Below are 27,215 nucleotides of genomic sequence, written 5' to 3' on the forward strand. Positions count from 1 at the left end.
TTTCAGTGTGACAGAGTTTCACAGTGTTTTCAGACTCTGCATCAGACAGAAGTAGCACTGACTCACCACCATCTCTCTGTTTAGCCACATAAATGCAGTTCTAAAGATATCAATTTACTTACAGTCAAGTATTTACATTTTTTATGGGAATTAATGCAGTTTTTTATTCCTTTTGGGAAATTAGAAGTTGTATTTACACTTTACCTGGCACTAACCTTTCACAACTGGTATTTTCCTGCTCTTGAAATGTGTCACAGATAACGATTATATTAAATTAGAGCATGATTTTGTAGCCTGTTAACAAATAAAACTTCAGAGCTTTATGGGCTAGCCCCTGAAAGGCAAACACCACAGCTAAATTACATTACCACTCTTGGGAACAAACTGCTCCACCCAAGGACAAACAACAGAAAAAAGACAAACTGAAGCTGTCGTCTCTCAAACCAAGACAAAGAACTTTGACAAACTTTCTGTGTGGGACTGAAGAGAGCCTCTTAGTCCATTTATGTTCCACTCAGTCCAGGCTTCTGCATTTCTGCTGCACATGCTTACATTTGAGAGACCCAGAGCCCTGAAATGCAGAGCCTTTGGAGGGAGCAGAGGGAGCTGCTGGCCTGGAGCTGCCATTCACAGTGAGCACATAAAACATCACCACTCGCCACCTGCTTTGTGTGCCCCTGCTCTTCTCATCCAGACAATTTCCCTTTCCTGAGGAAAGTGCATTTCATTATTCTTTCCTTCAGGGCTGATGTTTCACCTTTCTCTTGTCTCTGCCAGCCAGAAGTGTTTATTAAATGATGGCTTTTCCAGAAAGCTTGGATTGGCAGTAAGCTCAGGCATGGTGCTGTGTATTAAAGGAGGTAACTCCAGCCCAGAACAAAATGTGAATTACATTAGTGCAAATGCAGATGGACAGACAGGACACTGAGGTAAATCTTCCTTACAGGTTCCTGTCTTCAGTGGGAACCACAAGAAAGAGGTCACACAACCCCGTGAATAAGACTGTAACCATCAGACTCCAGAAACTGCCTTCCACTTCAACCACAGGCTCACAAAACCACAAATTATTTCTCATTCTAGCAAGGAATATGTTATTTTAAAAATGAAAAAACCACCACTCAAGCAGTCACAACCATCACACAACAGGATTGAATATCAGCAGAGGCACATGAGAAATTAACAGAAGGGAATTTAGAAGGAAGTGTTGGAATCACTTCCTTAATTAAAAGACTTTCAGAAATGCTCTTCCACATATCATAATCAGGATGTGTTTGCTTAGTATTAAAAATACATTACCACTTTCCAATAACCACAGCTTTTGGAGATGACACCTCTTTAATCTGATACAAAAATCCAATGCTGTTTACAGTGGGGCAATGGAAAGGTAACATAGCTAAACTTCAACATATTTATTTTCTACCGTGTCTTCTGGAAAGAAAAGCTCTCCCTAATAAAGCCAAGAGGTACTTGGAGTCTAAAGCCACTTTGAATTTAGTCCCAGCACACCATCAAGCCCACAGCAGTCATCCCCAAGGAAATCAGGAAGTTAAATTTAGGTTGTTAAGTGCCAAGACCCTGTTCCCATGCGTGCCCATGTAGGACACGGCAGCGGGAGGCTCCATCCCTCATAAATGGTGACACAAAAGAACCCAGCACACCCAGCAGACTCAAACAAATCCCATCCTAAATGGATCTGCATTAGCTGCTCTCATGTAGCGTGTGGATTTTATAACGCTCTCAGTGGGACAGATGGAGTTCAGTTTGGAAAAGCAGGAAGCAATCTGTGTTCCAAATTTCTTTCCCATAGGTGTGGGATGGAAACCTATCGATCACCCACTGTTGGTTCCTTATGCAATTCCAGGAGCCTGCACTTGAAGAGATGTTTATTGATTCAAAGAGCACCACAAGTACCTGGAACTCAGAGTCCTTAGGAAAGGCATTCTCTTGTAATGCCTGAGCAAAACGTGAAAATGTGGAAAACATTGTTCTGAGCTCAAACCACAATGCACACCTCGGGTGTTTGCCATCAGAATGTTAAGAATTCCAAATGGGTCTTTCTCTGAACCAGCTGGAAAATCCTACACAATTGTCACAGCCATTATAACCTAACACAGAACTGCTGGACAATCATGAATTCCTTATTTCACTTCACAAAAATCAAAGGGCAAAGTTTCACCCCACATTTTGTAGTTCCATGGATTGCAGTCGATTTTTGACTTTGAGGCTACGACACAGCAAAATAAAAGTAGCAGAAGCTTCTTGGTTTATCTCATTAAAAAATAAAACCAAATGCTTGATTAATATTCTATTAATATCACTAATTCCCTGTTTTTATCTAACAGTGCTGCTGAATACATAGAATATGAATGACATAAAACATGACCTCAAGAAGATACATATTCTTGCCTTATGGAGACACACATCTACACTTCAAAACTATATTAAAAAAAAATCAATTCTGAAGCTGAGATGTAATACATCTATTTAGAAATTTGTCAGAAGCAAATCACTACTTTAGGAAGTTCATTGTTGCGCAGTATTTTGTACATTTAATAAAACAATAATGCTTTTGTTGAAAATAGATCAGAACTGAAAGGTTTTATTTTATAAAATAAAGTTAATTTTATCCATTTGAAGTTCCCTTTCAGGTGTAACATTTTCAAAATCAGGCAAAACTCACTGATGTAAGGTACGATAAATAAAGAAAAGCAGTAAAATTGAATTTATTTTCTTTAAATAATAGCCAGTAAAGGTTTATATTAATTGCAGAAATAACTCACATTCTCTACCAGGACAATAAAATGCTGACAATTTTCCTACATTACTTTATAGTAATGTTATGAAGAAACACATGTGAAAAAAATCATATTCAGCATTTTTCTGCATGCTTCTTTCCTGGACAGAAGAGAACTCAACATTTCCTAATTATATAATGTAATACAAGCTCAATATTATGCATTTTGAAAGGAATTAACTGTGTATATTAATAGATCTGATGTCCAGTAGATGGCAAAATATCAGCAACCACCACCTTTAATCTTGGCACTTGATTCATTCAAACCCCAAAGTAATTTTTTTCTTTTTGTTTCCAATATCCACTTTCTATTTCATTGGAGAGCAGGATTAGCTTTACCTTTTGGATGTTTTCTGTCTATTATCTGCTTGAAAGACAATTTCATCTTCGTCAGGTCTCGATACAACAAAGCACAATAATGTTACTATCCTTTAAATAGTCCTTTGAAGACAGTTTCTTCACCACTGAATTTTTTTTTCCTCCAAGAGCATTCTGCTGCTACTGTTCCCAAATTTGCCAGCACATGTTAGCATACTGTGTACTAAAATCTCTTAGCAACAATATCTTAGTGTCTAACATTTCCCTTCTTCCAACTATGATTCACGGAGCCATCTGTAGTCAGATATTGACATGCAGCATCCTAAAATAGGCACCTTACATTTGCTCAACAACTAGTTTTAGCATCTGAAAATATAAATTGTGGGGAGAGGGCCAATATTTCTGTGAGGCTCCTCAGCATTCCCTGGATCACTTCAGCACTGTTTAAACAAAGGCTCGCCACGAGCGCTTCGCCTCAATATCGAGGGCAAAGTATTCGCGCTTTTCCAAACGACAGCGCCGCTTACGCAACCCTCTGAGCAATCCAAGGCTTCCCTGGTGAGGACCCCCTCACACTGCTACTCAGGCTGTTTTTAATAGTAATCAAAGACCAGGTTTTCAAGCTCTGAGATCCGAGCATTCTTCACACCCTTGGAAGCCTCAGGCTCATGGGAAGCATCCCACGATAGGTGGGACAAGGTCAGTGTCCCAGCTGGGTGAAGACAAAGGGACTTCTGCTGTAGGAAATGCAACAATATCCCACACTCAGGAAGAAAATTTACAACCACAGCCTCTCAAGCACTGCTTTTGCCTCCCAAAACCCTTAGCAAGCTTGCCCTCAGAAAATACAGCATCTTCTTTTCAGCTGCAGCAAGTTAACCCTTAGCAGCAAAGACTTTGCGTAACCCAAGTTATTCGTGGCAATGCGCTGTGCAGCTCTGTACAACTTAAAAGAATAGTGCTGTACTAAAAATGTTAATTAAACAGGAAGAGGAAATGTTAATTAAAAATAATCATATTCAGTAGAATATATTATATAGGAAGAGTTGATAGTATGGCTTTGGAACTGTCTCAAGTGCGAGGAACACACTTTCACCCCAGCAAAATCAGTGGGATTTCATCCACTTCAAAGGAACAGAGATTTTACCCTAAATACTTTTCAGCAATTAATATTTTAAAAACAAGCAAACACACAACAAAGTGCAGCCAAATACAGCTGGACTTTATTAAAAAAAAGTACGCTGCAAGCATAATAGCACTGGCACATTTTCCTTGCTAAAATGCTGGGTTTGCTTGCAAGAGATTTGACAGCCCCCATGGGTCTTCTGGAATACACTCAGTAGCCATGAAGCTGTGCCAGGGCTGAGCAAATTCCAGTCAGAATAAGAGGAAGGCAATCACTCTGAATGACCTCTTTTCTGGCTCTTTTAGGTCCTGCAGCGCTGTCTTCGCAGGACTGGACAGTGCCTAAAATGCCTGCAGGCATCTCTGTTCATTCTCCAGTCTTCCTTACTAAGATTTAAAAGGCAGAACCTGTGTTTTATTCTCCATTGTCCTTTCACGAATACACACAACTGCATTCTTAAAATCTAACCACTCTTCATGAATTAGCCATGACTGAATACCTCCAGATTAAAACTAAGCCTGCATGGACACCAAGATAAAAAAATGTAAGTCCTTTCCTCACAACATGGGAGCAAATCACTTCTAAATCATCTCCTCCCTAGGCTTTGAAATGCAAACTTAACTCCTAGGACAAAAGGAGTCGTTGTTATGCAAGAACCAGCTTGACAGGAAGTGTTGAACTGAATACACCAGCAAGTCGAGCAGAGTTACAAGGAAACATGTCAGGAAGCCTAAAAAGGAACACGCAGGCAAATCCAATCCCAGGCACAACTTCACTGCTTCACGACATTCTTTTATTTCCCCCTATTTCTTGCAAGAAGAAGTAACTCAGATTTTTAAGTTCTCCTACTTTGTTCAGGCTGTATTGAGCCGCCTCCTCCACGGTCACAGCCTCTATTGGGAAATATTATGTTTCTATTTATTCTAAAAGTAGAGGGAAAAGCCTTCCATCTTCTTCCTGCTTCTCTGCTGAAACGTCACCCAGCAAGTTATCCTCAAGCAAGATGCATTTTCCTACACTCGTGTTTTAATAATTAAAACAAAGCAGAAAAAGCCAAGTGTGATACACACACACATTTACAATTACAGACTCATTCCTCAGGAAAATCTAGCTCAAGCTGGAAAGAGCCATCAAAAGCCAGTTATTACATAATCCTTATTACTGCTACATGGGCAAGCAGCGGTTCCAAAGGAGTATTTACTGAAAGCAGATAAAGCCAGGTTGCAGCGTCAGATGAATCAGATAAGACACAGCCAGCAACAAAATTGACTTAATTTTCTTCGTCCCCTCCAATAATATGCTAAATCAAAAAGCCATGAAATGCTATCTTCTCCAGCTCAACTCTCCTAGAAAAAGGCTGAGTACGTGTGTTATTTGCTAGGTTTTGTTTTCCTTGGTGCTACAGGAAACATTGGGCTCAGGAGAATTCAGCTCAAGGGTTTACAGGTCTGTGCTGCGGTCAAGTGAAATCTTCCACCTTGCCAGGCAGCCTTACCTCATGGAAAAGCCAAAACCCACCATGTTAGCAGCTTCTTCCCAGAACACTTTCAGAAAAAAAGTCTTCCTACTCACAGCAGACAGACACTTCCCACTATTTCACAGCAGAAACTTTCAGGGATTCAGCTCTGCAAACACTTAATAATATAGTGTTGCTTCAACTGCTAAACCAAATGGCTGGAAATCCTTTTGGAAAGCCCTTAGGATAAAATGCATCGGTGAATAAGACACTGTGATTATTTTACCTAATACATTTGGTGGCTCCATTCCAAACTCTGTGGGTTAACTACAATAAAACCTTTGGAAACAGCAGTCTAGCAGTAGTCCATGCCAATAACATACTCTGATGGAGATGAGATTGCCAACTGCATGCCAGGAATGCTCCCTCCAAATGGCAGTGGAAGAAGATGCTAAGTCTGTCCTTCAGGCACAGATTCTATATTTCTATAAGGAGCAAGAACTTGGATATAGCCAGAAGATAATGCTGAGTAGCCTGTTTTGAAATGCAAAAGCAGGAGATGATGCCACACAGCACTCAACCATGCATGAACTCCATGCACTCAACCATGCAACTCCAAGCATGAATCCATTCCTGCAGGCCTGAAGTGCCCACGAGTCCCACTCACAGATTATTTTATCTCCCAGACAAACTGAATGGTGTTAACATCTCAAAACAACATGATTTAAATTAGGATTATACAAATCCCCACTGCCTCTTGTACCTTCACCCACGACAACTAACTGTGTCTGAATCACACTCAAGCCTTTCTTACTTTAAGGCAAGAGCTGGTGGTGACCCTTACAATTTACTTTATTTGTCCCCTTTTGTAACTTCTGAACTTTTTTCTGGTGGGATAACAGATTGGCTTCTAGCTACCTCAGAGAGTGCACTTTTCCCAAAGAAATTGGACTGCCTGTAGCAACACATGAGGCATGTCAGCTGGACAGCCCTGACTAAGCACGGAGAGAATGGGGAAAAGGGGAAAAGAGGGGTCTTGGATCATTTACATGGAACACAACATAACAGATGGTCACATGGAGACTCCTCCAGAGTTTGCTTTTGGTTAAAAAAAATGAAGACACATCCTGCAGTTAAGTATTTTTAGCGTCTCCAAGCATGGCAATATTTTGCCTTTCTCAATAAAAGGTAATCATGCAATTTCATTCTTTTATGCTTTACTTCCATTTGGCTGCTTTTCTGAAAAGTGACAGGGTTAAAACAAAAGTCAGAAGGGACCAGCCAGCACTAAGAAAACCATCCCTGAGTCAGGAGGAATCTATTTTACTCTATTTTGTATCCATATGTATTTTTATGCTCCTGTATCTCCTAATAGTCTCAGGAATATTTCATTTGCCACTACTTCTCCCAATATGAATTTCCACCCTTTCAGTTATTCCCCTTCCTTTTAATTATTATTTTTATTTTAATTATGTGTTTTTAAGAAATTGTGCTGTGTGCACCTACATATATACAGACTCACATACATTTTTGATTTTTAAAGGAAAAAATCCATCCTTTGTTCTGGGGTGGTCACTTGTATAGATTTATATCTTTTTCTAAGTATGAGTAAGTTCCATTATTTGACTGAAATCAGGAAAAAGGTGGAAAAAGCTTGAAGTCTGACTAAAGGCAGAATGCATCATGAGCTCATAGCTGTATTTTTTGCCAACTATACCCAATATTCAGTGATTCATTGTTCACACAGGTGCTTCACAAAAGGAATTAAGATGGAAATAAATATGTGGAAAAAGCAAAGTCTTTGTGTAATTCAAGTGCTCCATGAACACAATGGTTCCATACTTGAACAGGAAGCATTACTTTATATTTGTGATGATGCCTTTCTGAGGCACCTGATGAAGATTTGGGGTTTAAAATTAGCTAGTCACACCCTTTCCAAAAGAAAAAAAATAAAAGAAAAATACCTGAGAAGAACTTTTTGTCCTTCATCTGTAATTTTCACCCAAGAGAGGGAAATTTAAAATGCCAATAATCTAAATCTAAACTGGGCTTTGGGAAGCCATTCTAGTGAGGTGCTGGATATGCCCCGTTGTGTCTGTGTTCCCCGCAGCCAGCTCAGCTCCCAAATCCATGGGTTTAGTTCCTACTCCTGTTTTTGGAGCCCCTGTGTCTGAGTCAGTCTGGAAACCAGTTCCCACTGCCAGGTTGTTAACATGGAGATCAGCACACAGGGCAATAAAAGAAAATAAAACTAAACACCACAACATAACACAACAGGGGAGGGAGCACAAGGAGGGGTGGGTCAGCAGAGTTTTTCAGTGTGAGGAAAACAACACATGTTTTCCCTTGCCCAGGCTCCAAAAGAGCTGAATCATTTTGTTTTTCCAAATAACAGAGATAGCAGGCATGAAAAAATTCAGTTCAAATGATTCAAACCTGGCAAAAAAAAAAAAAAGTGAGCAATTGAAAATAGAGGCAGGGCCAACACACTGAAAGGAGCAATTCTACCTGCAGTGGAGCTGGAAGATTGCTGTTCCTCCTGCAATCCATGGGATGTAGGGCACATGGATTATTCAGGCTGTTCTGGGACAGCAAAGGCCAATTATTAGGGACACCTGAGACACAAACCATTCTCAGGTACAACTCTGCCCTTAAAAGGTGGTACTAAATACCACCTCAGAATAGCTGCTCTGTACATGGAAACACATTTGTTGTAAAAACACTGACTAATTATTAGCACTATTAGCTAAAAATATTATTATTTTTACTATTAGTATGTTATTGCCCATTTGAATTATTCATATGGAGCTGCTGATCACTAAAAGAGAAAGACCTGATAAACAAGGTGTATGGTCCTTTTAACTTCATTTCAACAGCCTGTAAATACTGCAAAACTCAGATTGCTGAGCTATTGGATTAATATTTGCTAGATAGGCAATGAGTTATTTTACATTAACGTAGAAGCACAAGAAATGTGCAGAAAACCAAGTAACTGTGGACAGCAATGGGATACCATGGCTTTTCTGAAAGGCTGTTTCTGGAGGTTTTACTAATAAAATAAAAACTAATAAAATAGCATGTAAGTTACTTAGATGGCCCTGCCAAGATGGGCTGAGTAAGTGATTAATAAACAGAACTGGCAATATAATATAACGATGTGGCACAAGTTTCATTTCACCTCAAATTGCTAAATATGAAACACAGGAAAATTTCTGTTGACTCCATGTTCTGCAGACTTTCAGCAATGGGTGACATCAGCTGTACCCAACACCAATTGCTGACTCCATGCAACCCAGGAATGGGTCAGGATGAAACACATCCCTGCAAAAGCAGCTAATACAAGGTTAGGTGCTTAACAGGGAAATACAGCCAAGCTTTTTGTGTGTCCTCAACACCTGGTAATGCCATTCCAATGCTAACTCTGCTGGACACTGAAAAGGCAAAAAGGACACCCAGATCCCAGGTAGGCAGGGTGTGGGATCCCTGAATTAAGTGGCACAGAATTCAGACCAGATTATTTTTACTTCCTGTCATCTAGTGTGTCTATGCTTGCTTTAACAAGCCCTGTGATTTGGTGAGAAGTGAGCACGTGCACATTTATTCTTTTGGTGGCAAAATTGCACCACATTCATTGGACACTGATGCCTAATACAAACTCTGCCACTAATTTTCATCAAAAGAAACAAAGCCTTGGCAGGCCTTGAAAACAGGACACAAATTTATCTACAAATGTCTGGATCCTGCTGTTTCTACAGAACAGCCCAGCTTTCATATCATCAATTTTCTGAGCAGCAACTCCAAAGAATCATCCTTTTAATGTTTCTGAGAAAGGGACGTAATGGAGGTGACTCAAAGGAATAGATGCTGCAGCTACAACCACTCTCATTATGTACATGTGAGATGCCTCAATGTTCCTGCCTGCTGATTACATGAGCAAACATTTTTAGTATGCAAAATCCTATTAACTCAAGGGGATTCTGCATATTTTTATAACAGCTCCACTTGTGGTGTTTGATCGACTGGGTCAGCAACAGACAGATGGCAAAGAATTAATTCTCTAAGGCTGCTTTATTGCAGGGCTGGCATTGGGGTTTCCTCTACTCACTCCACTGGGATAAAACAGAACTTTTTCTACATTCCCTACACCTTTTTCTCTTCTAAGAGCAAGAATGTTGAAGCTGTCAGCGCAAAGAGGAAGAGAAATGAAAACTCTTCAGTGTGACATTTACTCTCTCCTAAAAAATCCTAAACCAAAAAGGAAAGTTAACTTCAAAAACATAAAGTAACACAATAATCCAAGAGATTACTCTGGAACACATCCCTTCAATAATTAGGGTTTTCTCTTGCTCCATTGATCACTTCAGAATTCTGAAGTGCAGAGAAAAGTATTAGCCAGTACTTAGTGAATTTGTGCTTAGCATGTATTTAGATGGAAAATTATTAGCAGCCTAAAAATGGTGCCTAAAATTAAATTATTAATGCACCATTTCCCCAATTTGAGGAAAATGGTCCCCAAAGTAAACAATAATCTGGCTGGGATTTATAAGCAGAACTCTTAACCTTATGAGATGCACAACTTAGTCCCAGAAAACCTTCAAAACATGGAGGGAATTAAACTGATACAGAAATATTTGGCTGAGGTTTTTTTGAAAGCCCTGTAACTACACAAACTTGGAGGAGTTAACTCAGAGACTCGCATGGATCCAGCAAAAATTCCAACTGTTTCACTTGTCAAAGCATTGTCCCTTGAATCCTCTGCCAGCATTATCCAAAGTGGGTCAAAAGGCAATGGGGAAGACACACCAAGGAAAGACAAATCAGGATTTCTTTTAGTTGAAAAACCCCTTGGTTTGGAGAAACAGCCCCATTCTGTTTCACCACAGCACAGTTCCTGTTAATGGCACTGTGTCATCATTCTTCCAGAAGCACTGATTTTTGTAACTTGAAAAAAATTCTTCTGGCTTTTGTTTGTTGGGTTTTTTTTCCTTGTGTTTTTTTCTTTTAATATTACAGTTTCCATCCTGATTTCTCACATCACTTTGCATTAGGAATGTTTCTCTGACATCCAAGCTAATTAAGCCTGCTTCAGAAATAAGGGCTTGAGGTTGTCAGCCATACCTCACAACCCTTTGGACAAACAATTCTCCTCCATTTGGATTTTTAACTAAGCTTACTGAAAGTGCTTTCATATCAGAAAATGGGGACAAAATTTTGACTAATCCAAAGCAAGACTTCTATTTTCTTTTGGAGATAACAAATGGCAGCTTCAGCCTCTAATGCTGACAGTGCACTAAGTCAATCCCATCCCTGAAACTTAGCCCATCTCTTTGGCCTCACATCCAAGGAAGGAAGAGTTTCTTTTTGGCTAAATCAAGAGGAGCCAAGCAAACCCAAGTGCTCAGACAATCCTTGGACCACTCTTACACAAATCTTGGATCTTTCTTATATGATACTGGAGATCAGTAAAGAGCAAGGCACATGTGACTGCAGAACACCAAGGATTTCATCTTCTGCCACCAACAGCTCACAGAATTCTCAAACTCATTAACAGTGTCACCAAAGGGTGTGTTCCTCTCATTCCTAATTATTCCAGGACATCTCCACTTAGTGAATTAGATAAAAACCAAAGTCTTCACTCACTCCTTCCACACCTGTGTTCAGCCGTGTACGGTGTGACTTCTCCCCAAACCCAAGTTCATTTGATGTTTTCTTCCCAATATTTCAGGAGGAAGAGATATTTCCCTTTTTACCTGAAATGGAGACTGGCTGTTGTAATTCTTGATCTCCTTGTTGGCTCCGCGGAACAGCAGCACCCTTGCACAGCTCTCCTGAAAATGATGGAAAAGGAAACTTGTTCATAAAGATCCTTTGGCACTAAAAAGACTGTGGCTGCTAAGAGGTTATGAGGTGGTTGGTCTATATTTTCATGATAAAAATAAACCAAATAAATTATCTGAGAACTTAAATTGTTAAAACAGCATTTTAAAAATGACAGGGCTTCAGGTGCTTTGCAGTATATTAGGAACACTAGGCAAACACTAGTGCAGGAATACAAGTAGTAAACACCTTATTAAATTTCTAAGCAACTGTACTGACAAAGTTCCATATTTGACAAATCAAATTTTGCACAAATTTGACTCCCATATGAGGGTTTTGCCTATATTGTTGCAAAAACAGTATTGTTCACAGAACTGGGATGAATTATATCCTTCCCTCCTGCTAAAAGTTAAACAAAGCAGTTTTACCACTTATTTTGTTGGGGACGTTTTTCAACCTATCCTCAATATTAAATGTATGATTTTTTTTTCGCAGTACACCTGAAATTCTTTGATCTGCCCATACACACTACACTGACCAGTCTTATTGCCTCTCTTTTCTCCTAAAAAATGCTAGGAGTTACAGCACAAGGAGGAAAATTTGGCTTCAGATCCTCCAAACTGAGAAAATCTGCAAAGGAAATCACTTAAAAACCATTTAATTTGGCCAATACAATGCATTGGTTAAATTATTGCTCTCCATGGTTGTTAAATATGACTGCCCACAATCTAGTAGAAATTCTTGGAGGTTCTGAGTGGATTCTCAGAATTTTTGATTCCTGTATGGACACTGTTTCTTACTTGTCATCTTTAATGTTCATCTTAGGGTCTTATGCAAATCAATTCACATTTCAGAAGAGTATTATATTCCATCATAACAAACATTGTTCTTAATTTTCTTGTGCTTTCTGTGTTGTCTTGATACGTTATGCTATGGAGTTCTACCTATGAGGTATTTGGATGTGCTACCCTTCACTTTGAACAGCAAATTTGCAGTCAGAGAAGAGAAAGAACATAATTTAGATATTTTAGTGACAGAAATGAAGCTTATTTACTGGACTCTGAGTCACAGGTTAATTTGCAGAAATTATGATTGAAAATCATTACTGTCATTGTGTTGTCTAATTTCTCACCATGGATTCTTGGTCCCATTAAGTCTCCCCATCACAGGGCTGCCCTAAATGTATCTGGAAAGGAGGTTATCCTACCTTTTCCTCAGCTGAAAAACAACAGAATGGATCAAGATGGTAAATTAAGAATTATCTCTTAGATTATAATTTTTAATGATATACAATTAACTGAGATAGTCTCATTTGCTTGCACTGCAATTTACACTTTAGTTGCATTTTCTCTATCTCTAAACAATTGATCAATGCCCAATTTGAATCAAGAACTTGAAGATATAAATAATTATATTGAACAACATACTGTATTTATTGGGTGATTATTCATTTGTTTATCAGAATAAATCTCCCAACATTGCAACGCCAAAAGAATTATACATTCAAAAACTCTCAACAAATTTAACTGAGCTGCCTGCAGTGTAACAAAAACATGCAAAGGGATTTATTAATTAAATGATTGTGACTCAAAAGCTTTTGCCAAAAGTTGTGAAAGAGCTGTTCAACATTAAAAAAAAATGGGTTAAGTATTGAATTCGTTTGTTTATTTATTTTTATTCTTTTGAAACAAACAGAAGCAATCTTAACTTCACGTTTGCTCCTTTTTGTTTCCTCCCCATCTGTCAGATTATATTCAATTTTAATACTACAACAGCCTTCATCTCAGATCCAGTCCTCCCAGTGAAAGAGGGCACATTTCATCCCAGAAAAAAACAGACTTACTGCATGGCCATGGAATAACTTTCAAAACCAAGAGTTTATTCAGATCAGGACTTCGGTGACATCCAGGAAAACAAATTTACCAACTTCAGAAAGTGAGCCAAGAAAATTCCCCAGGGAAACGGGAAGGGAAGATCAAACGGGCAACGACTCCATCTACAGGAATCTGGAGGTAACAAGGGCACTGCCGTCCTTCCCATCCTCTCCAGCTGGAAAAGGCAGCACCGTTCCTTCCACATGAACCAATAACAACTTTCCATTAAAAAAAAATGCACTGGCAAAATCAGCACAGGTTAAGGTTCACAGCACCCCAAGGGAAACTCTGTATTTCCACATACCTGATGAAGAAAAACAGAAGGACCACAGTGCAGGCAGAATATGTTGAAGTTCTATTCACCAAGCCAAGCTTAGTGACTGTGTAATATTTGAAAATTTGTAGATGCAGTTTCAATTAGAGTCTAAGTCTCCTGCAGAATAACTTCTACTGAGGTCAGGAAAACACATCTCTGCATGGAAAATGCTGTAATTCTACAGGATTTCTCTAATTCCCACCTCATACTGCATAAACTTTGCTAAAAGTGTATGGTCTTGAAAAATGTCCAATTATCTCCAAAATTCTTTTTTTTTTTTTTTTTTTTTTTTTTTAAGCTGAGGGCATTTTAGACCTAATTGAGGACTCTGTCTTGACAAGACTGTAGAAAAAAACTAAGATGGTAATTTAATTAAGAAGCAGATCCTTTAACAGATGTTTCACTGTTTACAGTCACATCTCATGCTTTCCAAATTCAATGTAATATTCTATGTGCTGAATTTTAACTTAGTTCTAAAACTCATCCCCTCCCCATTCTATCCCTGCAAAGAGAGCATAAAATGCTACCAAATCAAAAGGCTGTGCTACTTGTAAATGAGTACACAAGTTGTAGACAAAGAATCCAGTATCTTCTGTATAGAGACAATTCCACAGTATTTTATAACTTTCTTATTTAATTCTAAGTTAAATTATAGACTAACAGCAATAAATGCTGTACAGGAAACAAATACCTAGATATGAATCAAACCCAAAAAAGCTGGTAAAGCATGATGTTTTATTTTTTAATATCCATACTCTTTCTACCTACAATGAGCAGCCTTATTTGTAATCAGTGAATGAAACAGCACTAAAATAATTTCAACTATGTTCTTTCCAGATTGCAAGATCACTTTTTAATACCTGAAGCACTTCATTGCATATAAAATAATGTAGTGATAGGATGAAGGGGAAAGGCTTTAAATTGAAAGAGAGCAGGTTTAGATCAGATCTTGGGAAAGAATTCCGCCCTGAGAGGGAGGTGAAGTCCTGGGGAAGTTGTGGATGGCCCATCCCTGGAATGTTCAAAGTTAGGTTGGATGGTGTTTGTAGCAATAAGTAGTAGTGGAAGGGCATTGGAAGTGGATGATCATCAAGTTCCCTTCCAAGGCAACCCATCCTGTGATTCTGTGAGCTCCCAGCTCCTGCTGGGAATATTTCTGTCCCTGCAGGGGCTCTCACCTGGTTGTAGAGGGCACAGATGTGCAGTGCCGTGTTCCCCGAGGCGTTCTGCGCGCACATGTCAGCGCCGTAGAACAGGAGGTGCTCCAGGTGTTGGACGTGGCCGTACCTGCAAGCCTGGGCAGGGATAAATCGATATTCTGGTTATTACACCAAAGCCTAGGCAAGATTTTCAGCAGAGAAGGTGCTGTTTTTACTGAGGGTCTAATTTTTAGAATCACACCTGGTTCTCTGATGGGAGCACAGATACTCAGACGTGCATTCCTGCACCAATTCCAATGTGGGTGCTTCAGGTACAGTAATCCTGTGCTTGAACTTAACCATCTGATTATTTTGGGAAAGGCAGCCTAAGGGATCAGGAAAATACTGCCTTTGGAACTTTTTATCCACTAATATTCATGACTCAAATGTGACAAGTTGTTCATCCTGCTACACTCTGGAACGCTGCCCACCAGATGGCACTGAAGATGATCAAATTGCCAGAGTTTTTTCCTCAAACTGCTTAGAGGCCATAGAAAGAAAATCTGGCCAAAATCCAAGGAAACCTTCTTGGTTCTGTGATGTCAAACAGACACACAACATACACAAGACACTGCTCCAAAACAGGGGGAAATCTTCAAGAGTTACTTTATTTGTCACACAAATAAAAGTTTCAACCCTGGATTTTTGGAAATAAGCCTCTATGAAGAAGATTCACAGAAATTAGAAGCTTTCCTGATTAGCAAATAAGCTTTAGAAAAATCACAGTGATTCTAGTCCGTGGCCTCTTTTACTTGACATCCTTCTCCTCTATGGCCCACTGACCAAGCATCTCCCAATTTTTAATGTTTTGAACTTTGTGGTATCTTAGATCAACATCATTCCTACATCGAATAATCAGAATTTAAGGTAAGACATAAAGGTATAGAAATCCACTCAGTCACTCCTGAATTCAGTGGGAGGTACAGACTGACACACCTGGCTTGGATCTACAATTTGGAAGAGAAAAGTTAAGTGGACTGCTCAGGGCACAAATTAACTCCCCATCCTTCTCATTTCATTGAGGAATGTTTGAATTATTGATTAGTCAAAACAGATTGCTTCTAACCCAGATGTAAACATTGATTTATTTAGGATTACAACCAACACAGAGAGTTTGGAAAGCTCTATTTCATTATGAGAAATAATAACCCTATGTACATGAGGCTAGGGTTTAAAAAGAGGGACATTTTCTCTGTAATTTTTTCAAGTCCAGATGGGGCAATACTTTGATCTAGACAATCCATTTCCTCCATATCCTCAGAAAATATGATAAAAAAATAATTCCTTTCTTTTCCCCTACTCTAGAGATGGATCCAAACAACCTTGACCTAGACCCACTTAGTGAAAAAGCTCCAATTCCTGCCCAAATGGGTGCCAAAGCTACCTCCCATTTCTTTCCAAGAAAAGAAAAAATCTGTGTACTAAAGAATTTAGTGCACAGAAAATAAATTGAGTCAAGATGACCCAGGCAGACCTGTAAGGTTGATTACTTGTATCTTTATCTCATATTGCAGCAGTTCCAATTTTTGTAGTTTTCCAAACTCATCCATACAGAGACATGACAAAGTAGCAGCAATGACATTGGGACTGTTAGAATCTTTGAACTCTGTATATTACTGAGTTTATCACTGTGCAAAGGGAAATCAATAAAGCATTTTTACACAACTGCTGGATAACATTCAGGCATTTCTGGAGAGGACAGGGAGAGGCTGAGGGACCCCAGCAGCAGGATCCTCAACCCAAACCTTCCTGTAAAGTTCAGCAGACAAAAGGAAAAAGCAGCCTGACAAACACAGAAGGAGCATTACCAAGGACACTGACACTGGCATCTAACCAAAAGAAAGAGCTACAAGTTCCTACTGAAGTGCCACAAACAGGAATCTAAACTTCCAAGAGTTCATGGCATAAATATGATGAGTGCGATTTCTGCATCAAAATCCACAGTAACCCGAGGATTTCAAAGTTACAGAGCACCACTAGAATAGTTTTCTACTTCTTAGTCACCATAGCAGGATGTAAAGTGAATAAATAAAAACAAGTAGAAAAAGCAGGTAGAAAAAAGAAGAAATTTCATACTTGAATGTGCAGGGACTTCAAAATAGCGCTTAACCCTAGAACAACCACGAACAACTTCCTCATGCAAGTCCAACTCCAAACAAAAAGCAAATCTTTCCTACCTGATGAATTTCCTGCCATCCATTTTCATCCTTGCAGCTGACTGTAGCATGTTCATGGAGCAAGAGCTCACAGCAGAAAGGGTCCCCTCCCACCACGGCTGTGTGGTACAGCGGGGTCAGGCCACAGCTGTCCTTGTAGTTGGGAGATGCTCCCAGCTCTAAAAGGGTCTGAAAGCAATCACAGACTGTGAAAAATAGATTTGGGAGAGACTTCCACAAAAAGGGTTTCTACCTGAAAAAGTATGTATAAGGTTGATCATTGACGTAACATTTTTGCTCAAATATTTATCAGCTGCTAAGAGTGGGCCACAGCACAGACTAAGTTAAGCAAGAAATGACCTTGGGTGAATTAAGATCTAAAGGAATCTATGGGGATGGCACAGGAAGGAGTGGCAATGTCCAGTTTCCATCCTCTCACTAGGTTCAGAAATGTCAGCTCTGTAAATGTTGCATCACCTTTGCAACACATTCACCTTCAGTTCCAAGGTGCTTTACCAAAAATGTCATGCAATTTAAATATCTGTCAAAAGGAAATAAGCAAAATCCATAAATCTAAGACTTCATCTAGATCATCAGAGTGAATTGAGAATAGCTGTTAAAATACAGAAGAAAACAGAAGACATTGTGTTAAAGCATAATGTGCAATCCGTGCCACTGGAAGCTGCTTTCAAAGAATTAAGAAACAATAAATGCTATTCCTATTTCCTCAGACAGATCTCAGTGTATCAATGAATAAGCTTAAATTTCACCACTTTTCTTCCTACCAGGAAAAGATAGATCAGAAATTAAAAGGCTCCTTATTGAAGGCAAATCCTAAGATTTGAAAGCCACAAGAAAGCACTAGAACAAGCACATCCTAAAGGATCCATGGAGGACAACACAGTAATTAACTGAAAACAGTCTCACTTATGCCTTCTTTTTAACAAGATAACACATAATTTGCTCCTGAAAGTGTTTACCTTGAGGGCTACTTGGTTCTTGGCTCTGGCTGCTTTGTGCAGGGCTGTCATTCCATCTTTGGCTCTGAAGTCTAAATGTGCTCCTCCATTTTTCAGGGCTTTTATCACTTCTACTGTGTTGTCAAGCTGAGCTGCCAAAGTTAGGGGTGTTTCTAAGAAAGAAAAGAGGATGTACTTGGAAAAAGGTGAGCAAAATTATAAAATAAATTTAAGTTACTTTATAAAATAAAGTTTAAAATACTGTTATAAAATTATCTCCTTTGGACAGCAAAGCCATACAGATTGCACAGGCTTAGAGTTGTGAAGGAATGTGTGTGATTCACCCTGTTAATCAATTTAAGTTTAACTAACTCAAGGTACTCCTGTATGCTGCTTAGTTTAGTTGTTCTGACCTCCACTTTCTAAGTCATGATAGTTTGGGTCCAGTCCTCGGTCCAACATCTTGGTCATTTTTTCCACAGAGAGATGGTGGACATGATCCATAAACTTTTTCAAATTGGCCTGAAACAAAGAGCAAAAAATTAATCATCCTCTGATTTCAAAAATAAAATTTTTACTAGAAATGAAACATTTTTTCAACTGATGTCAACACCCACTGTGGGTAATTGCTAACTCCTGCAGGAAATTGGGATACCTTGGTGTGAAGCTTGGCCAGCTGCTTTTCATCAAGGTTGAACTGTCTGTACACTCTTTTCTTGTAGCGAAACTGAGGGAAGAAGAGGAAATTTTAAAACTTAGACTTAAAATTCATAATATCAATTTCTGATCTTACTAGGAAGTACCATCCACTGTGATGGTAGATTCAGGCAAAGTTTTAGAAATAGGCTCAGTATTTCATATAGTTTTACATCATTTAAGCAAAATTCATCTCTTGTACGAATACAAGAGATCAGTGGAGGTGTGTGAGAAATGAGATCAACCTCTAGAATCTACAGAAGTAAGCAAGAATTACACTGAAAAGCACTTTTCCCCAAGGATTCCTGTGCACTTTCATTTATAGTCTCAGGCAGAAAGCTGGGAAGACATGTTAAATACAAAAATATCGATTTCAAAATTGCAGCTTAGCATTTCTGAAATATAAAACCAAAAAAAGTACACCTGAAAATCCCTTAGTGTAATGTAAGAGGAACTTGTACATGGGAATAGTTCTGATGTTGAACAGGACTGGTTTGTGAATGAGATTCTGAGGATTGTCTCTTTTTGGCTGAAACTCAGTCCCATTTTATCCTGAGCAGCTTGGGTGCAGAAGCAAGACCTGTAGCAAATGTCATGGGGGTTTCCATAGCTATAATTTACCACTGTCTCATTGTCCCATGCAGAATTCCAGGAATGCAGCCTGTCTGTTGGACAAGGGACTGCACTGAATGAGGCTTTAACACCAGCTTTCCACAAAATCACTTTTAACACCTCAATTGCTGCAGTCAACACTCATGAAAAACGACAAAACACAATAAAGTGTCTGTTTAATTTCCTTACAGCTGTAATGTGATCATCAGTGACTGAAACTCTGAAATAAACTCCTGGAAAAGGGAAGACCTGAAGCCTTCTCAGGACCTTGATTTTTTCTCATGGATTTGTGTTATGGTGGAGTAAGTCTATTAACCACACATTATTAATGGTTGATCTGCCACCATACAGGCAATATCAAAATTAATTAAACGCCAGTTTCATGCCCCAGTTTGCTGCTGTGTTGCATGATCTGGCTCTGCTCCAAGTTTGTTCAGCACCATGAAAGTTCTGCCCAGCTTATCCCCAACTGCAGAGCCTCTGCAGGAGCAACAGAGAGGGAGAAATCCCAGCACACACCCTCTCCTCCCTTACTGCTGTCCCAGGAGGAGACAGAGGCAACCTGTGCACTCTGAAGGATGGCACAGAGGGAACCAGGTGGGGGTTAAAAAAGGCTGCACTGAGACAGAAACTTCTCTCTGGGAGAAGGCAAAGGCTGGTTATCCAGCAACTACTGCACTGCTATTGCAAACCTCATTACAGATCCAACAGCTTCACCTAGAGACTTACATTTCTGTATTAAATCACTAAATAAGATACATGTCCTGTGTCCTCAGCAAAGGAAAACTCCAAAATCCACTGTCCCAGAAGGGCTGACTCTGCAACTTTTTGGGGATGGACCAGCTCCATGAGCAGAGAATGCCAGCACTTCTGGGAGCAAGGGTTCAAGCTCAGACTTGCTGATAAGCACTTCCCAGATGTAATTCAGGTGCATGCAGACACCGCAGATACAGCTTTCTGCACAGTTTGTATCAGAATAGAAATGCTTCAGATGCCAGATCTAAAAATACCTCGAGTGAAGGAACTCCTTTATTGACTGGCTGTGGGTATTCCCTCAGAAGTCTCTCCTCATCCAAAAACTTCCCATCTCTCCCATTGCTTGCAGGCTGGAACAGTCCATAATTCAGGACATCTTTCAAACTCTGGTTCAAAGTGCACAAAATCCGCTGCTTTGCAACCCACACTGAAGCTTCCGGGTTAAACCGAATGCATTTCTGCAAAGAGAAATTATGTTAAGAAACCCAATTAGTGGGAAAAAAACCCATTTCAACAGTGTCTTACATTCTAAAATTTACAACTGTCATGAATAGTAGGAATATGCATAATAAATATACAGACTCCATGACAAAACATTGCTCAACAAGAATTCTATTTCAGATGTGCATTGATAATACCTAATGCACAAGCACTGTGAAAACACAGGACATTTTAAGTCCTTCCACAAAGCTCAGGAAACACACAGATCCTTCCTCAGAGAGAGAGCACATTCATGGAAAACCTGTTCAAAAGGGATGTTGCAAGGTGCTTAACTATCCACTTGCTTCTTGGATGTTCTGATGTCAGTTAGATCCAGAAAGATTTCATCAAAAACTGGTATTCAGGCAAGAATTCTACTTCCCTTTTAGCTACATTTATCTGAGGGTAAGTTTATGGGAGGAATGATATAACATGGAGCAAATTACTTGAAAACCTTGACAAACTTCTGCAGTTCTCTGCTTCTTACCAAGCTGGAATTCAGGGATTGAGGAGTTCAGGGATTTTGCCTGCACTGCAGTCACTGGTTCCAAGGTACCAGCAGATGGCAATGCCCAGAAAGCAATTTGGTGCCTCTGATGTGCATCCTGAACACACAATGCTGTCTCTGCTTTAATCCTTTACAGCCTTCAACATAAAAATGAAATGTCAGACTTTGTCACAAGGCCGGCTAGGAAGCAGCCTTCATTTCCCTGACTTTATTTTTCAAGATGTTTTGTGAAAAGTTTGGTGGTTTTATACGCTGAAGGGAAGGAGAGAGGGATACAAACTAGATTGTAATAAGTATTTTCCTCCCCAAACATCCCAGTAGGTACAGCATTGGCTTAGCAACAAGGCAAATCTGTTTGAAATCCCTGTGTTCCTTCTGAACCTCATTTGCTCCACAACTCCTACATGGATTCAAACTTCAGCACAAGATTCAGACTCAAACATCAGCAATTCTCAGCAAAACTGTCAGTTACCAGATGTGCAATGAGCCTAACTTTTAACATTACCCACACATCTGAAAGATTTCAGTGAGTGTTATTCAAATGGGAAGATAATGTTGAAATTATATGTAGTTTTTTTCCTCCAAGGAAATTCTTTCTTACATGAAACAAACTAATTTTGGACTTGTATGACACTGTTTTGATTTTTAAAATACAAAGCAGTTACTTCTGATCACAGTTTAATTAAGTCTACTGATTTTTAATGTACCTGGAGAATCCAACATATTCAATTTTGTTCAGTCTATTCTTGTGTTCTCTCTGTTCTTGATGGCAGACAAATATTTCACAAACTAACTCAGTGAGAGCTCCAGCTCTTCCAGTGATTCATAAGAAACAAAAGCAGGCTTATTGTAAAAAAAAACTGATTCCATTAGCAATTTAGAATGAAATAAGATCAGTTATGTAAAAAGTAAATTGATAACTGGAGAATTTTTTGCTACCAAAATGTTTCAGGCTGGGAAAAGTGAAACTAGTGAGAAAAGTGATTATTTATGCTTTCCATGAAGCCAGGCAGGATAGAAGTGGAGCTGTTACCACTCTCTCAGAGGCAGGTGCTGACCAAGAGGATAAAAAGAACCACTGAGATGCTGCATAAGGTGCATTTTCCATCAGCCTGCCCCTGGAACAACTGCACTGTGCTGCCTCTGTGTCCTCCTGGCAGCTCTCCAGGCAGGGAGCACCACAGCCACCCCCTCTATCCTGCAGACAAGTCATTACTTACTGCCACACTCTGTATCCTGAGGAAACATCAGCTCAGTCACAGCAGGACCCACACACAGGCTGTTCCAGTTATGAAATAAGGAACAATTCATCAGGCACACGTGGCGTGGTGGCCACAAGGAAAGGAGGCACCAGCAGAGTCAAAAAAAAAAAAAAAAAAAAAGGACAACTTTTCCTAATCTTCAATGGCAAGAAAAAATATTAAAGAATAGAGCTCTTTCAGTGACAAGGAACTACAGAAACACATGAAACAAAGATGTTTTGCAGTGACAGATACATTCACTGTAAAAAACCACAAAGAGGAGCCAAAAGAAAAAGCCCTGAGTGGCTCAAAGTCACTGTCAAAACCACAGCAGGCCCCTCAAAATTAAGTGTAGCAGCAAGACAGCACGTCAGCGCTGGCTGCTGAAATGCAAGGCCTGTGTTTGGGATGTGAAAGCTCCTTGGATCACAGCAGACATGGTCAGTTATAATCTTGCATTCCTGCACACTGGTGAGAGCAAGTCACTGAGTGAAGGGCAGGATGGGAGGCCAGGGAAAACACAACTCCCCCAGCTGAAGGGAAGATTAATTCAGCAGGAATAATGCTTATCATACCAAATGTCTGAGGGATAATATTTATCTGCTTAAAATCAATCAGCAAACATCTTTCTGCTCAGCTGTCAATCACACAAACTGTGCTGTGAACTGAGGGACATGACAAAATGGTTTGTACTGCTGCCTGTACTGCAGGATATCAAAATATGAGTTATTCCTTTCAATGGGAGATGTTGATATTAAAGATGAGACGGCCAAAAATTGGGAAACACAAATGAGAGTTTGGCATTGAAAGAAAAGAGAGCAAGTCCCACATTTTGGTTTGTGCTGTGTTCAGCTTGATCCTCTGCTGAAACACTGCTCTCCTTCATCAGGCTGCACTCAGGAAACACAGAATTCATGAGAGGATAGGTCAGAAAAACCAGTCCAGCCAGGCTGTCAGCAGATCACCTGCCCACATCAAGGGCATGTGAACAGATACCAGCAGCACAAAAATTCTCTTATCAAACTGAAGATAAAACAAGGAAGAGCAAACAGAAAGCAGCAAGGAACTATCAGGCACAAAGTGGGATACAGAAGAATACTTGAGAAAAGTTGTAAAAGAAAATCAGGAGTATCTATGAGGCAGCACAGTCTGGAAACAAGTGAAACTGGAGGCATCCCAAGGAAAAATGGGACTTGAGCTGCAGTTGTCACAACTGGGTTCCTTCTTTTTTAAAGGTAAAAAGTGCACAAAGTAAACAAAGTGTTTTATCTGAGAAGCAAAAACAGTATAGGAAAATATTCTTAATCCTAAAACCCAACAAATAACTTTAAAAAATTAAAGAAAGGATACAAAAGTATAAAAAGAAATGCAGAAACAGAACACCAAGAAGGGGCTCCAACTACAGCTGTTGCTATACCAAACTACCACTTACCAAATAATATTTTGCATAGAAAGTCCAATATAATTTGAAAAACACCAAACCCAGGCAAGGGAGGAATCAGTAAATGCTCATTATTGCAGTGGAGCAGCAAAACAGATGGGCAGAAAGTATCTCAGAGAAGTCTTCAGCAGACTCAAACCCATCTCAGGCTCAGAATTTCATAAAATGTATGGATTTGAGCATTTTGACTTTAAACATAACCCAGGGGGAGCACAAGTACAGGGTAAAACAAGAGTGGAACAAGCACCATGTGTTGATAATAAAATGATGAAAACATTCCTTAAAACCACTGGCTGACAGAAGTGTTCTCAGTGTCTGTGGCAAAGAGCAATTCTAAGCACAAAACATCATTGCTGTCAGAATATCAAGGTAAAGGAGATTTCCTTGACAACAGCTCCTGAAGAACCAGACTGATTTCACTTAGAGGCAGCATCACTTGCGATTAGTTCCTACATAGGCTGGAAAAGGAAATGGATACAAGATGACTGGGCCTGGATTCAGACCAAATAATACATGCCAGATAACACAGCTGTTTTACCCATGCTCCTTGAGACTGGAGGGCTTTCCATGCTCTCCATTCCCTCAGGAATTTTAATGAGCTCAGAAAATCTTTTAGTTATTAATTTAAATATTCTCCACCCTCCTGTGAGAAGGATGACACTTATTGAATACAGGTCATGCACAGAGGCAATGAGAAATTACCATTTCTACCAAGTCGTGTTTCAGTAAATTGGGTTATCACCCAAACTGAGAAGGAGACAAAAAAATAACTGATATAAGAACTGAAAAGCAATTGTTCTTAAGGGCTCTGTATGAACTTGTCAAGGTTCACATTGTCTTCTAAGTTTCAAATGAGAATAAAAGAGCAACAAGACAGACTTCCTACAATGTGTGGTAATTTATAAAGTTTTCCATGGCAGCACATCCTACTCATGGTGCTTGGTGCTTAATCTCACACCTGCAGTGGAATAAAGGCAGTTTGTGCTACAGCCACTGCAGACAAGCAAACTTCATTTCCTGGGAGTTTGGCTTTAAAGCTTCCCAGTGGGCTGAATTTTACCTAAACCCCTAAACTTATCTTTCTTAGAATAAATATAGTCTTGATCATACTCCCTAAAAAACAAAAAAAAAGCAGAAAACTAAATTATGTTATTTCATGCTTCTTTGATTAAACAGACTAATTTTAAACACCTCATATGTTAAATTAAGTATAATTATACAGGAAATGGGGCCTATGTTTGCTCTGGCTTGTAGCTGTACAACAGCTCAAACTCTTCACTACATTTAATCCACCAATATTTCTGTTTGCTAACCTGAATCCAGGTTTCACTTTCCTGCACAAGGAGTTTGTGGGCTGATAAATTAAATAAGAAATACATCAGCTGCTTTAGAATCACTTAATTCAGTTACTTTTCATGAAGAGTTTATTGAAAAGGAAAAAGAAATACAAAAAGTAAAGCGATAAAAACACACAAATGATAAAATTAATTTTTAAATCTGTCTTGATAATGTCAATAAATAACAAAAAAATAGTAATTAAATAAGAGGACTTCAGGAAGCTACTATCCCTGTGGTTTTAACAGCAGAGTAAACCTAGCAGAAAAGCTGGTATTTCCATTCCATTTTCATGGATCTGTTCATTGACGGGGTCACAGATAGAGCAAGCTGGTAAGATGATCAAAAAAGAGCTCCAGAACCACACCTGAGGGCACACTGTCAAAAGAGCTTTTCCCTGTCAGGCTGCATCCAGCCCATCTCTATCACCCTAAAAATGAACTTAATTAAGAAGAAAGGAAGGGTTTCATGAGATAGATCTTGAACAGCAGCAGGGCATGGTGTAGCTCTTACATGTCAGCACAGAGTGATGTACGTGGCTCAAATCCATGGAATGGATGGGTTTTTATAATCTTGGAAATTTCAAAAGGCTGGTGCCACCACTGAAAATCCTGATAGCAGCATTCAAGGAGACCCAGGGTAATTCAGATAATTAATAGCAAACTCAGACAAATTGTGGTTCTGGATGGAATCAGTCTCTGCCAAGACCTTTTCCAGCACGACACTGTTATTCCTATCACAGCACTAGTGTTGGTTTCTCTGGCTGGAAGGTTCAGAAACGACACCCTGTAGTAAAGGCACAGCAGCAAAGGAGGAAAGAAAGGTTTATTTGTGCTTTTTGTCCTCATCTTTACACTCTAAAAGCCACAGGCTCTCTAAAAGGGATGTCTTTTGTGAGGCAGGTTGACAGAGAAAGACAACAAATACAATAAAGAGAGAGAATTTGATGACCTCTTGCAGGACCCCAGTCTAGTGTCAATCACAAACTATTTCAGGAGAAAAGGAACTAGAGAAGCCATATATATATATATGAGGCCTTCATAGAGTTAACATGTGATTTTTTTTATAAAGCTATGGATTCCTAAGTCTCTTTCTTTTACCCAAAATCTCTGAATGCAGATCAGAGAGATATTTTGCTTTATGAACATGGCTTTCATCAGGTCAACACACTAAATTCTCTTGGAAGGGATGGTGCCTTTACTTGAGGCAACAGTCAGATAAACCACTGGGGTACAAAGCATAGGCATTAAAACAAAACATGAATTTTTTCTGTAATATGTCAAAATCAAAAAAGAAAGTAAAAAAAGGGAACAGATGTACTGCAGGCTGAAGCCAGCAAAGCTAATCATTAATTTCACTTTGTTTAATTGCAGTGCACTCTGCCTTACCGTTTGCTGCAAGTCAGGTATGATAATTCGAATCACTAAAGTGTTGCTCTGACTGTCTTCCATTCTGCTGCTTGGCTTTTCTGCAGTTGCTCTAATTGTGTCATAAATTGTTTCTTCTTTGGAGCTGTCTGATTCAGACTCAACAGAATAGTCAGAGAAGCTTTGTGCCATTTCATCTTCACTTGATGTAGGGCTACGAGGCATGTTAAAGTTTTTTATCCTGCCAATACAAAGGAGAAAAAGAAAAAAAATAAGTTACAGTTCAAGTCTTCAAAATGAATCAGCTGCATTGTTTTTTCTTCTTGGAAATAACATGCATTTAACAAGGAAGTTTTATGGTTTATCCCTCTTTTATTTCTTTCTGTCAGTTATGTGGGTAGGCAGAGTGTAAAGGAAATAAATCTGGCTACCAATTTACTAGAGAAAAGGAAGGGCAGGATAAGGAAAAAAAGAGTAGTAAAGAAGAAGATGACCTTCCTTCCCAGGCACACCCAGGCTCCCAAAGGATCCAGAAAAAACAGCACAATTACCCAGTCCTGTGATAACCAGCACTGCTGTAAACTGTACTAAGAGCTAGGTATGGCTTTGAAGCTTCCTCCTCCCAGTGAAAAGACATTTCAGGGAATTAATGCAAATGCTAAACTAACATCATCCTGTACATCAAGAATCTGCACAGGTGAGGCTTTCATAAAAGTCAGTATTCCCAAATAGTGGAACCAACCAAAAAACAAAATCCTATGGGG

General features: G+C 39.3%; 1 protein-coding gene across 2 annotated transcripts in view; it reads right to left on the bottom strand.

Moving 5' to 3' along the window:
• The window catches only part of SHANK2 (SH3 and multiple ankyrin repeat domains 2), a 247,720-nt gene extending 221,044 nt beyond the window's left edge, over positions 1 to 26,676 (bottom strand). The window contains exons 1-8 of one of the 2 annotated variants that reach the window (XM_054275891.1): positions 26,473 to 26,676; positions 20,334 to 20,537; positions 18,671 to 18,742; positions 18,429 to 18,537; positions 18,037 to 18,188; positions 17,078 to 17,245; positions 14,880 to 14,996; positions 11,445 to 11,522 (exon numbers count right to left, since the gene is read on the bottom strand). In XM_054275891.1, coding sequence (XP_054131866.1) covers positions 11,445 to 11,522; positions 14,880 to 14,996; positions 17,078 to 17,245; positions 18,037 to 18,188; positions 18,429 to 18,537; positions 18,671 to 18,742; positions 20,334 to 20,537; positions 26,473 to 26,676 — 1,104 coding nt within the window. Of the gene's footprint in view, positions 1 to 11,444; positions 11,523 to 14,879; positions 14,997 to 17,077; positions 17,246 to 18,036; positions 18,189 to 18,428; positions 18,538 to 18,670; positions 18,743 to 20,333; positions 20,538 to 26,472 lie in introns of those variants that run through there. The other variant, XM_054275893.1, reaches the window with a different exon arrangement.
• Positions 26,677 to 27,215: the final 539 nt, after the last annotated feature.

Source organism: Melozone crissalis, unplaced genomic scaffold (assembly GCF_028551555.1).
Source record: "Melozone crissalis strain CALT ecotype California unplaced genomic scaffold, PUWL_Pcris_2 ptg000018l_1, whole genome shotgun sequence".
Classification (NCBI taxonomy): Eukaryota; Metazoa; Chordata; class Aves; order Passeriformes; family Passerellidae; genus Melozone; species Melozone crissalis.